At 43.3% G+C, this 14108-nt stretch overlaps 1 protein-coding gene across 3 annotated transcripts in view; it reads left to right on the forward strand.

Moving 5' to 3' along the window:
- The first annotated feature begins 6081 nt into the window (after positions 1–6081).
- Positions 6082–14108, forward strand: part of MARCHF6 (membrane associated ring-CH-type finger 6) — a 52867-nt gene continuing 44840 nt past the window's right edge. For 2 of the 3 annotated variants that reach the window (XM_075417086.1, XM_075417087.1), the window contains exons 1-3: positions 6083–6181; positions 10946–11042; positions 11916–11989. In XM_075417086.1, coding sequence (XP_075273201.1) covers positions 6163–6181; positions 10946–11042; positions 11916–11989 — 190 coding nt within the window. In that variant the 5' untranslated portion in view covers positions 6083–6162. Of the gene's footprint in view, positions 6182–10945; positions 11043–11915; positions 11990–14108 lie in introns of all 3 variants that reach the window. The other variant, XM_075417088.1, reaches the window with a different exon arrangement.

The following is a 14108-nucleotide window of genomic DNA, read 5'->3' on the forward strand; positions in this document are numbered from 1 at the left end:
GCCGTCCCTGTCCCTCTGGCTCATGGCGGGCCCCAGAGAGGCTCTGCTCCTCTGCCACCTACTCCGTGGTGTCTCTACACCCCGTCCCGGGGCTGGAGCAGAGATGCCCTCTTGTGGTACCCGTTCTGCTCTGTCACAGAATCACAGAGTCACAGAATAGTAGGGGTTGGAAGGGACCTCTGTGGGTCATCTAGTACAACCCCCCTGCCGAAGCAGGGTCACCTACAGTAGGCTGCACAGGACCTTGTCCAGGCAGGTCTTGAATATCTCCAGAGAAGGAGACTCCACAACCTCCCCGGGCAGCCTGTTCCAGTGCTCCGTCACCCTCAGAGGGAAGAAGTTCTTCCTCATGTTCAGACGGAACTTCCTGTGCCTCAGTTTGTGCCCATTGCCCCTTGTCCTGTCACTGGGCACCACTGAAAAGAGCTCGGCCCCATCTTCCTGACACCCACCCTTCAAATATTTGTAGGCATTTATAAGGTCCCCTCGCAGCCTTCTCTTCTTCAGGCTGAACAAGCCCAGTTCCCTCAACCTCTCCTCGTAGGGGAGATGCTCCAGTCCCCTCACCATCCTTGTAGCCCTCCGCTGGACTCTCTCCAGTAGCTCTTCATCTTTCTTGAACTGGGGAGCCCAGAACTGGACACAGTACTCCAGATGAGGCCTCACCAGGGCAGTGTAGAGGGGAAGGAGAACCTCCCTCGTCCTGCTGGCCACACTCTGTCACCTCTCTGGATCTGCCCGCGCTTCTGCCCCTGCCTTCCAGGTCATAGCTGCCCCGAGGCTCTGTCACCGCGCGTCCCATAATCTTCCTATGGACTGAGATTAGGCCGACTGGATTCTCCTTCTTCGCCTTGAGGGTGGCTGGGACACTTGCCTTTTTCCCGTTTCCAAGGACCTCCCCTCGTTTCCAGTTCTTGGCTTCTTTTAGTCTCTCTCCTAGCCCCTCTCCTCCTAGCCGCTGCTATGAACACATCCCTCCCCACTCACCACGCTCATCCTGGTCATGTTCTTCACCATAACCCTTTCCACCGTGCTTTGCACCCGTACAGCTCCTGGCTGCTCGGCAGGACCCCGTAGAGAAGGAGAAACACTGTTTGCCCAGCTTCAGCTTACTCGCACAGGGAGTGAGGTTGAGAGAGGAGGGAGTTGTCCATGAGCCTTCGCTTTCCTTGAAGCGACTCTGAGGTCCAGGCCTCACGGAGAACTCCCTGCCCTTTACTGTCTAGATTCTCCCCTGCCTTTCCATACAAGTGGGATCAGGAACTGGCTCGGGGGGACCAGGAATGTGTAAGAGAAGTAGAGAGAGTGCATCCCCTCAGGAGGCTGTAAACCATTTGAAGACCCCTGCTTTCCTTCCTAGTAGAGCACTGAGAGAAGAGAGGAAAGGAACAATCCTTGAGGATCCAGAGAGAAACAAAAGAGCAGCAGAACCCCATTTGCCACCCTGAATATGAGAGTCCTGACCGTAAAATTTGGTGCAGGTTCCTAACAGCAATTTGTGTTCACAGGAATTTGCTGACAATGAATCAGAAAATACAGGCTCTCAGAACACTCCTCCTTCTAAAGTAGGGATAAGCTAGACACTTATTTCTGAAGCAGGGACTATTCCAGATGTTCTCCTTTGAAAAGGACAGATTCCAAACAGGCTCATTCTCAGGAGCTGAATGGGGACGGGGAGCTGAGCTGCTCTGGTAGTCTTCAGACCCTCTGAGGACAAGGCCAGGAGACAGAAATGCCATGCACTGCCATTTCTGTGTGTATCATCTCCCTTGTGAGATGACTCTTTCTTTAGCACCTTTAACCGGGCTGAGGCCCTGGCAGAGGCCCATCTGACGTCACCGCGTTAAAAAATGAGTAAAACAAAATGTTTAACCGACCTGCAAACAAGACCCAAGAAAATATAGGGTTTGAGCATTAAACGTGTTTGATGTTCCATGTCAGTCACCCAACTGAATATCTGCTTCACTGAGCCAAGCGCTTTGCTTTCCTCTTTAGATGTCAAAAGCATGAAGTGGTCTCTTCACTGTATGCCCTGACCCTACAGCACAGGCAGTACACACAGCAAATGCATTATTTCATGGGGAAACGAGCAAAAGCTGGGTTTTATTCCCAAATTGTGGTGTGCAAGCTACAGTGAAGTGAAAGTTACTACAGAAATCAGACAACTTCATAAAGCAGAGGTCATTGACTCTGATCAACCTGTAATAACCCTGACCTGTAGACTGCAGCTCACTTATCTCTGGCCAAGACAATTCTCATCCTTTTTCCTGTTGCTGCAAATATTTGAGATAAAGTAATGACAGTTCATCAGAAATCTAATGAGTCAGTGCAGGAGAAGCAGAGGCAGGCACAAAGGTGTCATTACAGAAAGTATCTGTAGTGACTATGTGGATCATTCTCCACAAGAGACATGTTCTCTTTTTGGCAACGCTCACAGTTTTAAATGAAGTAGAACTGAAGCCTGCCCTAAGGAGTTCAGTTTAATTTGGTTGGCAGTCATAACCTCCAATAACATCTGGAAGGTTAAGAAAAAAGTTTATGGCAAAACAAGATTGCTCTTGCTAAATACTGAGGATAATCCCTAACTGCTGTCATCTTTAAGGATATTTTCACCGATTTTTAATGACATGAGAACCAGCATGTCCTCAGAAGGAGTTACAAGCAGTCACTTGACAATGGTAACATGCTTCACACCACACCATCTATTACCAAAGAGAACAAGGGGAAGTAAGCAAAAAAAAAAAAAATCATTCTGTTCTAATGACACAAATATCTAACTATCTAAAAGGTTCACTTGAAGTTGATGGAAGTGTTTTAAGCAAAGAACCGTATGCCTCAAATGACAGTACATTTACTAGGAATGGGATATTCCAGAAGACAAATACAGCCTTTTTTTTGTTTGTTTTGAACCCAGGAGTCCTTCACCAAGCAACAGCAGCCAGAGAGCTCTGAATCCCAGGCAGGTTAGTGGCCGCCATCGGCTCCACTCTCAGCGTGACAGCGGGATCCCAACCAAGTTGACAGCACCTGTGTTCTGAACAGAAAATCCACTGTAACTAATACACGTGCAAAGATCCCTGCTGCGTTTAAGCGATGTAATTTGGTGAGGCACATTCCGGAGATATTGAGAAGAGCTGTGAAGTTCTGCAAGTATTTCTTTAATGTGTGGAAATGGATAAGTGTCAATCATCCAAGTATTATCTAGCTTCTTGAACTCTAGACAAACAGCCTCGATTTTCTTCTCAGACAAACCTATTCAACAGTGACTTCTTCAGTAATATCATTTTAGACTAGTTTTTTTACACTTTAGCAAAACCTCACCTCTCACTGAAAATGGTAGCGGGCATAGTTTCTTTCTTGGTCGAAACGTTAATAATCCATAGAACAAAGCCCGGTGCATAGCCAAGCGCCTCCTCTGAAATATTTTCTAAAATAAGCAGATGTGAAGCCTATATCACGGCTGCTTCTGATGGTGCTGAGCCATTATGTCCATCCCTAAATGTATGCTTGGTGCAGTACTGCTATGCATTTGTAGCATACAGCAGGTGTGCAAAACATCAATCACAAGTCACATTTTCATTCAGGAAGTTTGATTCCTCAGGTAGCTGCTAACCACAGCCTAGGCTCGGTAAGAAGCAAACACCAGCTGAAAGGAAACACCTCGGTTGGAGCCGAGGCTTCAGAGTCAGTGTCTAGCACCCATCCAACAGCCTGGGCTGTTCTGAAATGTTCAGCTAAAGAGAAACTGAAAAGCATTAGCTTTTGCTGTTTGGCTTTTTCAACTCTCCGAAGTTTCAAAATAACTCTAAAAATGTAGCGGAATCATATTTATAAAATCATTTTAAAATGGGAGAAAAGATGGAAATGTCATAGTACAAATGCTGGCTAGTTTCAATTTTGCAGTATTTATTTTGTATTCTCTTAAGGGAACTTTTGAAAAAAAAGATAACATATTTTCTAAGCATTTAAATGTTACAAAACCAAAACATTTTACCAAAACAAAACAATGTTCAAAAGAATTTTGTCTTTTTTACGCTCCTCACACCCACTCTAAATATGCCCTTCCTTTTGCCATAATCTTCTGTGATTTGGGGTTACATCTATTACTGTCTTCAGTTTCCACCTGTAAAATTTCTGTATTTATTCTGTTATTCGGATAATAACTTATCTGGAGCAGATTTTTTTTCCAGTATGCTTGTTCAGTGCGTGTTGGCACTAATTCTTGGCCTTGATGACAGTCAGAAGCTAATAACAATCTCTTTTCTCCTCTGCACCAAAAATTAAAAACTATTTCAGCCATGGGTATTTCTCAAGGTGAAAAACACCCAACATATTACCAAATAGACAAGGATTAATAATATGTTCACCAAAACCACCAAGAAGGCTGAGAGAGATTTAATTTAATTTAACTTACAATAAAATATTAAAATTTTTCTTTTCTGTTTAAATTATAGTGGCCTGCCCTCAACTCATATTTACCGGTAAGCTGTTGTGTAGGCCATACTGAAACACTGAATGAGAACAAAATTTTGGGATTAATTCTCTCTAAATGCTGAGAAGATGGTATACATGTAATGTTTGTTAGGTTATTTAAATGGCTGAATAGATGGATACAGACAGGAATGAAATTATTCACAGCCAACATGTAACGACTCATTTCAAAAGCTTTCAGCTAATTTAAAAAGACTGAAATTGGAGAATTATGTACATTAATCCTGCCACGGCCTTTTGTATGCGAATGATAAAGACTTTTATATGACATTTAATTTATATTTGTCACAGCAGAGTAACAACAGTCATTACGTGTTTGGGAAATTTAGAGTGGGAATTACAAATGTACCTGGAAATTTAAGTGCCCCATTTCTTGGGGTTTTTTCATCTGTTTTTTTTTTTTCGTTGATTTTTCCTTGTTCAGATGAATTGACTACACTGGCATTTCTCATACCCTCAGTACTACGCTGGCACTTTTTTAATATGCCAGGATAATTCATCAAGATGAGAATGAGCTTACTTTTAAAATAAAGTTGGGTTTTTTTTTCAGTTATAAGTGGGAGTTTTTTCACCTTACCTTTCTGAGAGGGAGGACACAGAAGAGCTGAATATGATAGCACAGCCCACGTGTTTTATTGAAGCGCTTTACTGTAAATATACAGCTGCTGGAGAGCCACACTAAGCCTTCACATTTTCCTGATTTATTTTGCTTACACAGGCCAGTATCACATATCCCACTAGCTTGAAAAAGGTACTAATGGGGTTAAAACTGAGGAAAACGAGTTACAAAATTGTAATTTGGGCATGTGCCACTTCTGCACTTCAAGTCCAGGCTGGAACTACCATCTGCTCCACTGGTGACAGGATGGCCGGAGGCTTAATGCAAAGGGTTTAATGACTGGCTACGACTCGTTGGTCAACTGGAGGGGTTGAGAGCGATGCAGGAATGAAAAACTAACGTCATCCACACACGCGTTCCATCAATACAGAATTCCTGTTTACCCTTAACACAAGGAGCTTATGTTTTCTTCCTCGGTGAGACTCTCGCCAGCTCGCCAGCGAGCACCGGGTGAGCTTCTGTGCCCCCAGCAGCGCACGAGGTTCTCAGGTTTGCTGCCTCGGCTGAGCCATTAGGGCATGAACACGCAAACCACTAAGCAAGACTTTTGTGTTTTGCCGAAGAGTTTGTTCGTTCTGTTGGAAATTTCAGGCTCAGGAAGGAAGAGATGGGACTTGAGAACGAGGAAAGGCAAGAACTTCCCCGGAGGAGGAGAAGGAGTAGGAGAAGGAGGAGGAGGAGGAGGAGGAGGAGGAGGAAGAGGAGAAGGAGTCCTGTTTCCAGGGCCACCAGAAAGGCCGCGGCCTACGCACTCCCGACCCTCCCAAAAGCTCGGCCGGCTCCAAGCATGAACGCTCGCTCCCTGCTGCCGTTGGGCCGGGCGCTGCCGGAAGCGACACTCACGGAGCAGCGACCGAACACGGGTCGGCCCGGCACGGCCCCGCCCCACCCCGGCCCTCCCGGCCCCGCCAGGGGGCGCCCGCGGGGAGAGCGTCGCTCTAGCCGCGCCGGCTCGGTGGTGCGGTCTCTAGGGCGCCCGCACCGCTTGCCCGGCGGCCCCGCCCCCCGCGGTCACACCACTCGCTCGCCCGGCGCTGCGTCAGCCAGCCAAGATGGAGACCGCCGAGGAAGGTACCGCGCTAGCTCCGCGGCCGCCGCGAAACCCCGCTCCCTCGGGCCGGGCCGGGTCGCGGCTCTGCCCGTGCTGCCCTGAGGGGGTGGAGGGGCCGGAGGGAGGAAGGGAGGGAGGGGGGCGCGTCGCTGGGCCCGGTAGCCGCGGGGCGGGGCGGGGGCTGTTGACGCCCGGAGGGGCTTCGCGCACCGGGGCCGCAGGTGCCAGGCCCCCCCCACACCCCCCCGTTCCCCTCCTCTGCCGGGCCCGCCGGCCTGCGGGTGCGCGTGCGGGCGCCCCTTACGTAACCGCGGCCGCTGGGAGCCGGGCGCTGCGGGGGGGAGGGGCGGGCGGTGCTGTGGTAACAGCCCGGCGCGGGGCCGCCCCCGGCCCCGGCCCCGGCCCCGGCCCCGGCCCCGTCCGCCCCGCCGGAGCCTGCCACCGGCCGCGGTCTCTTCCGGCCGGGGGCGGGCTCGGGGTTTTGCGAGAGGAAGCCGCGGCGCGGAGAGCGGGAGCCGGGGTGCCGGGCGCTGGGGGGGGCCGTGAGGAGGGGGCTGCCCGGAGGGGGCTGCCCGGAGGGGGCCCTGCCATGTCCCTGCCGGGCCCGGTGCTCTCTTGGCCGGCAGGCGCTGTCAGACCCGGTTCTGTAACTTAGCGAGTTTTAAATTTCCGCTTTCAGCTGAGCGCAGCCTTAGCTGCTGCTGCTGCTTTCGCGAGGTTAACTTTGTTATGTATGCTGGAAAATCTATCTGAAAAATTGAAAAAGTGAGGAGCTGACGTGGTTCTCTGCCTCGTCTACAAGAGACTAATAAGTAGTAACTTACCTCATTTTAAAAAAGAAGTTGCCAGGAAGATCGTAGCCGTGTTCTTTGAACGTGTAGCTTCCATGTTGAAGGGTGTTGCTTTACTTGAGGTCAAACGCGGGTATGTTTCGTCAGCACTTTTGCTCTGCTCGGATAACATTGAGGAACTACGTAGTTCAAGCTGATAATGCAGATCTTTCCTAAACCAGGGCTTCATATTGTAGCATAAACCAAATTAAATAAAGGATGTGTGTTGTGCTATGTTTCTTGCAGTATATGAGCTTTGTTTGTCATCTTAAGCACTAACTACGAATATATATTTCAGCAGCAAGACAGTTCCAAGGGAAGTGTTTTGTGTCTTGGCTTTTGTTACTTTGGCAGCATTTTCAGTGTAGCTTCTTATCTACTGACACTTGATTTTCCAGCTTGAGAGGATTAAAACGAAAAAAAGCTGGAAGAACGTGAAGCACCAGGTGAAATAACACAGCACCTTTGTAGAAATGTCCCTTGGGTTGTGCTGTAGACATCTTTAGTACTTGTGAAAACAGATGGTTTGTCAAAATATTAGTGTTTTTAAGATCTAACAACTGTTAAAACTGCTGGCTGCAACTCTGTCATGCCTCTGTAGACCAACCAGTTACATATACCGTTTAAATTAACAAAGTGAGACGTTGACTGCTTGGCCGCTCGTTGCCCAGAAAACCTGGATTATTGCGGACTGTGGAGTGGATACTCAGAAACGACCATCTGAGTTCCCACCGCTCCAGTAGTTGGTAAATCCATCTCAGTGGATTTAATTCGAACAGTGTAGTTGATAATTTGTTACAGGCTGTTAGCAGTGGTAGTCTTTGATCGTACCTGCTTTTACAGGGCTTAAGTAGGTGAACAGAGAGACTAGGGAAAGAAAGAAGAGGGGGCTGTTTGTTACATCTTAAGGCATTGTCTCCTTTAACTAAACCTTCGTGTTAAACTCTGGACTTGGATTTTGGACTTTTCTGGGGTTTTTATATATGTGTTAAAAAAACCACAAACATATACACATGTAGCCTTAGTTATTGTATTGTAGTCTTATCAAAGTTACCCTCAAAAGCTCTGAGTCGTACGATGAAAGTAACTAGTCTATATACTCACTTTCCATAAATACCACTAGAATGTTACAACTTCTTCTACAGTTACAAACTTCAATTCCCACTGTTAGAATTTCACTGCGCTTGCCAGAACGCTGAAGAGACTTCCCAAGGTTAGAAAGCTTTAAAGACGAGCAGCAGCAAAGACTGTGTTAGAGCCTTAAGGAAGAGGTAATCTGCGCTCTGGTATTGCTGTGTGCCTGAACTTCTGCTACAGAGCCTCACATGGACCTTCCTAACTGTTGATAGCCCATTAACAATATTACGGCCATTGTGTTTCTGATGGGTTTCGCGCTTGACTGAATTGTATTTTGGAGCCAGAAAACTTAACTGGGTGGTGAGAGCTCTGATAAGAGAGGCAGTTCAGGGTAAGAACGGTCAGACCGAAGTGGCAGCTGCTTGGCCTGGGAATGAATGTGAGTGTTGCTTCTCGGTAGCGCCTGAAAGCACCAGATACCAGCTTTTGCTGATGAGAGGTACTTCTGTTTCTAGTTAAATCAGTTTGTTGGTAAATAACATAATCTTCAGTTTTGGATGTTAATGATGCATGTTCGGTTAGAGAGGTGATAGGCAGAGAATCATTCTCTGAGGGAACAAGAAAGAATTGCATTACCCAAGGTCATTCTTTCCGCAACACGTGTGTGAAGAATGGGATGCAGAGTGTGTGTGCAAGTGGGAAAATAGCATCTATTACACAGCAGAATTCCCTCTGAACGTGACAGTAGGTCATAGGATGCATAGCTTTACCCATTGACTGTCAGTGGGGTTTACTGATTTGAAGCTATTGAGTGCTCAACAGTCCAGATTTACACCCATGTTTGTTTGGATTTATAGAACAAGTGGGAATACCTAGAAATTCTCATAGCCTTTGAAAAAATAAAATTTAGGTTTAACTGATTTTAGAAAGCTGATAGAGGAAATCCTTTTCCAAATAAAGAATTAATTTGCTTTCAGTAAAGCAAATTACATTTTTTTCCCAACAGTCTTGAGAAGTGAACAGTCTGCTGTGAAAGCCAATGGGCCATTAATGAGTGGGTTGAGAGGTCTCAGAGGTCTCTCAGAGAACAGTGTGCTTTTAACTTGCTGTCTTTAGTGCCAGAGAGTATTCTTAAAGCAGTGGGTCCGCATCCTGTCTCTTGTGCTGGCTCTGGTGCTTGTCTGAGCCTTTGTGAGGCTGATCCAGTGTACACCGATGTCAACTTACTGTAGTGAAATAGCTCAGTTCGAAGGAACGCTGGAGGAGGGTGAGCGCACCACAGCTAGTGGATAGGTGTTGCTTGTCAGTTGGATCTGTCCTGTGCAGCCATCTGGAAACACCCTCTGTGGTAAAAAGAGTCATTTGCTAGGTGAAGCAGCAGTTCTGGTTGCTCTTCTCAGCAGAGAAACCAGGGGCTCTTGATGTTTGCAGTGAGTCCGTCGTTGCTCGATATGGCTGAGATGGAAATACTCTTTACGTCTCTGTGTAGTGTCACTGATGTGGTACTGAATACAAGTTTCTGTTAATTCTAGGGTTTTGGCCTGCATGAATTAATTCAAACCTCTCCTTTATAAATAGGAATTTTTTTTTTTCTTTGGAATCACTTGAATTGTTATGCTTTATTTGTAGAAACTGTTCCAGTGCTTTGCAAAATATGGACATGGTCATCTTGTGACTTTTTTATCGAAAAGCACTCATATTCTATCATTTAGTACCTTTTGGAACTTTTGTAGAAAAGCATTAACTTTAGAGATTTTGACCAAGAACGAAGATAGGTGATTCAGACTTGAAATTGACTATTTTCAGTATTCTTACATCAGTACTTTAAGTTGGTAGTTTTCTAACAGAGACCTCTGATGTGCATCTGTTACTCTTGCAGGTTTGCTGACTGGAGGTTGCTAGAGAAGTAATTAGCAAAAGAGAAAATGCTAAACGTAAATCTTCTATAAAAATGGACATTTTGTGTTCATTTCCTTAGCAGAAGTAAAAGGAGGAATAAAGGGAAGATACCACACATCTCTCAATAAGCCAATAAAGTACCTGATTTTTATTTGTATTTAGTTGAGTGTTTAAATGCTCTGGATAACCAAATGGTATTAAAATAGATGTCTGTTCTATAGAGGGAGAGGTTTACACCCAGTTCTTTGTGCACAAAAACATCTTGCAATCTTTAACTGTAAAAAAAATGTCAAAAATGGAGAATAAAAAAGATGCAGGACCTATTGAAATATTACTGAAATTATGAAATAAGAGATAGAAAATGTCTTTCCTCTTGTGACTGGACTGTAGACTGCTAAATGGATAGCCTTACTCAAATCAGGTAGCAAACTCACGAAATACCTATTTCTGTTTATGATGATGGGGTTTTCTTACCTTTCATCAAGAGCACCAAGGAACATCCATGTTAGGTTCAAGAGTAGCAAACAGTGTGTTGAAGTCACTGTTAGACATTAGTAAATCTCTTCTGCTAAGCCTCTGTTTAACTTTTCAAAACTCAGATGGAATTTTTCCATTTCAAAGTCCCCAATCTGAGGAATATTATCCTTAAAAATCTGTATGTTGTTTTAGTGATAACTTTTTAGGCAAAGAGCACCTCTGCATGTAGTTTTACTGTGTCTGTTTTCTAGAAACCTTAAAAATAAGATGTGTTTGGAGTTTCTTATAACATGATCAGACAGATAACATTCTTCTTGCTTTTTCTGGTGGTCTCTCAGTGTTCATATCTTGCGTTAGATGAGATCTGTATTTCATTCTCTTTCAGTTTATTCTGGCTTCATTTTGCTACATGACAATTTCTGTAATTTAATAGTATAATTTGTCTTGTAAATTTGAGTTCGTTAAGCAGTAGTGTAATAAGCTTCATGTCCTTGTCAACAGATATATGCAGAGTCTGTCGGTCTGAAGGAACTCCTGAGAAACCCCTCTATCATCCATGTGTGTGTACTGGCAGTATTAAATTTATTCATCAGGAATGGTGAGTTCTGTTTGTGGGGTTTTTAATATATATATTGTTAATGAAACACATTAACATGTTTCTAAGAACAATACTTCCTAAGTATTCAAGTTAACTAGTAAAAAAGTCTAATTTTCAGTGGAAATGTATGTGAGGTTTTGATTTTTTTTATTTTCCACACGATAGTTCATTACAGTTCACAAAGAATTCAGTAATTATATATGAAAATAAAGTACTGGTAATTGTTTGTGTTTAGGACTACGGTTCTTCACGTATGTCAGCTTTATGAAAACTAAGCAGGAAAATCAGTATGTTGGGGCGTTTTCTGCCCACTTATGCTTGTGAATAAAAAGAACAGCTAACCTCATAGCAAGAAATAAAAATACCCTAGTACTTTTTGATCATTTTGAGGTGTATGTTTGATCAGGGAAAAAGTAAAAACTCTCTTTCTGGTCTATAGGGCACATTCCTTTTGATGGTATTTTAATAGACATTCTTTCACAAATACAACAGTTGTAAATCTTAGCTGTGTGCATATGTGTGTCATATCTTGAAATATTTGTAAGGATCGGTGTCATTAGTGTGTGTCTGTGTCAGGATACATGCTTGGAGTTATTAGCCTTTTCAATAATGTACTCAAAGAGTGTACTTTACAAGTAATGTAAGTGGTGTAATTGACGAGTTGCTGTTACTCATAGCCAGCTTACTTTTTTTACTTCTTGAAACTTATTTGGTGGTGTAAATGGACTTAATAAACATGCTAATTTAAGTCCTGCTTGATAGTACCAGTGTCCTGATTTGTGTTTAAAAACAGAGGATTGTTGTGTTTTCCTTAATGGAATGGTAAGTCAGAGATGTAATAACGTGTATTAATATGATCACTTTTTATTGCAGCTTAGTTCAGTGGCTTAAACACAGCAGAAAAGAATACTGTGAATTATGCAAGCACAGATTTGCTTTCACACCAAGTAAGTGTGTTTTACTGCTTCTATTTTTTCCAGAATTTTATTTTCTTTTTTTCTCTTAGTATGTGTGAAGTGATTACTTTTTCATTCAGCAAGATGGATCTGTACTTGTGTTTTAACTTCTGTATTCCTGTTTGAATGGCAGTTCTTGTGTGTATTATTGCAAACTGTGTGTATTGTTTAAATCATGGATAATCTGGTTCTTTCATAATCTTACGTGAGCTGTAAAAGACGTATTATTCTGTACCTTTTCTCGCTGCCTCAGTCCCATTCTTTTGTTGCCAACACTACAGCGTATGGCATGTCTCCAGCTTTATTGATAAATTTGAGTGTTTGGAAGTCTGAATGTTAAGGTGAAACCACAGCAAAATTGAAATTTGAAAACCAGTTTTCATTTACCTTTGAACTATCCACCTGCCTTCAGTTTCAATTCGAATGATCTTGACAGATAATGCAAATGATAGTTATGTAATGATGTCACCAGCTTAGTTAATACAAAGATCATAAAATGGAAGGAAGCCACATGGGTAGGATGTTCTTCAGTTTGTAAATTATTGTAATCTGAAATAAGCTTTTGATTTGTGCATGCAGAGTTACTAATTCCAGGCTTGCATGCACTTGGACCTCGCTGTTTGTATTGCTGTAATCCTGGTCTGTTACTGTTCTTCCTCTTTCTTCTTGTTTGCCACCTTTGTTCATGTGTAACTTAATATGAAAGTTTGTTGGATCAGGAACTATTTGTTCCTGTGAATCGTTTGGATGGGTCAAGCTCCTAAGATATCCTATAGCTCACTGAGTTTCTCTGCATTAGATAATTAAGGTTGGGGTTTTTGTTAGTTAATCCATAAGCCTTGATACTTTTTTGATCATCTTATAACCTTCTGGATATGACTAGCATACCTAGCTTAATGTGAGAGTTCATGGTTCACAGATTTTTAAGGCAAAGAAAAATGATAATTGCTCTGACATAATTGTAAAATACTAAATTATATATTCATATTTTGAAGTGACTTGTGCAAAAACAGTCACTTAGTAATTGCATGTTGTTTGAGGTAGCACTTAATTTATTAAGTTCCAAACTTTTGGATCTTTAATTTTATACAAAATGATCTGTAAGAATCTATGCAATTATACTGAAATCAGTGACCCATTTTGGTGGGCTCATCATCCAAAGTAAGTAAGATTTTATTAAAGGATATAATAGGCTAATTTTTTTACCTGTTCATTTTGATGAACTTTGACAGGGTAATCCATAGCTTCAATGTTTCTAGAAAGATTAGTTTGGAAAAACAGAAACTTCTCAAACAGAATACTACATGATGGCGCAGAATTCAACGCGTCTGCTGCCAGCTCCAGGGTGCGGAGTAAACATGCAGTTGAGATACATACGAGTGTCGCTTCCTGTGTTTCGTCAGACCCGTGGCTTGCATGAGCAGGTGTGGCGTTTTTCTCCTTTTACCTTCGCAGTCTGGAGTGAACTCTGCGTATGTCTCAAGTGTAAAACATAGAAACGTAGAATGGTTTGGGTTGGAAGGGTCTTTTGAAGATCATCTAGTCCAACCTAAAGAATAACTTGCAACCCTTGTTTTACCAAACCAGTGCTTTAATCCGTGAGCTAGAAATCACATGATTTTTACTTACAAATTATGTAGTCTTATTTCATGATCAGTGCACAAGGATGATTGAGGTAGCATATAAATGGCTTGCAAGTGTAATAGTAAATGGAAAAATCTGTGGGTAAGAGGACTGTAAGTGTAGAGATTCTGTGAAGTAGACTAAATGACAGTTTTACTTAATCAAAGATGTTTAGCTTTCTTCCACACTAGGCATGCACCTGTTCAGGTTATGGGCAAATAAATAGGCTGACTTGGGTGGGGAAAGAGTGAGAAATGTAATAGAATACGGTTGCATTGTGACAACTGTGGAGAAAAACAAGACTATTAAAAAAATTTGAGCCTTCATAATAAATAGTATTAGGGTTTTTTTGATACAGAATATGTCAGAAGGCTTTTCTAAGTCTCTTTCTGCAGCTCTGCTTCCCTCAGTGAAAAGCAATATGACGCACTGTAGGAAGGGGCTCATGGGACGCATGAAATCTGTAGGTGTAACAAACTGGGAAAAT

Source organism: Opisthocomus hoazin, chromosome 3, assembly GCF_030867145.1.
Source record: "Opisthocomus hoazin isolate bOpiHoa1 chromosome 3, bOpiHoa1.hap1, whole genome shotgun sequence".
Taxonomy (NCBI): domain Eukaryota; kingdom Metazoa; phylum Chordata; class Aves; order Opisthocomiformes; family Opisthocomidae; genus Opisthocomus; species Opisthocomus hoazin.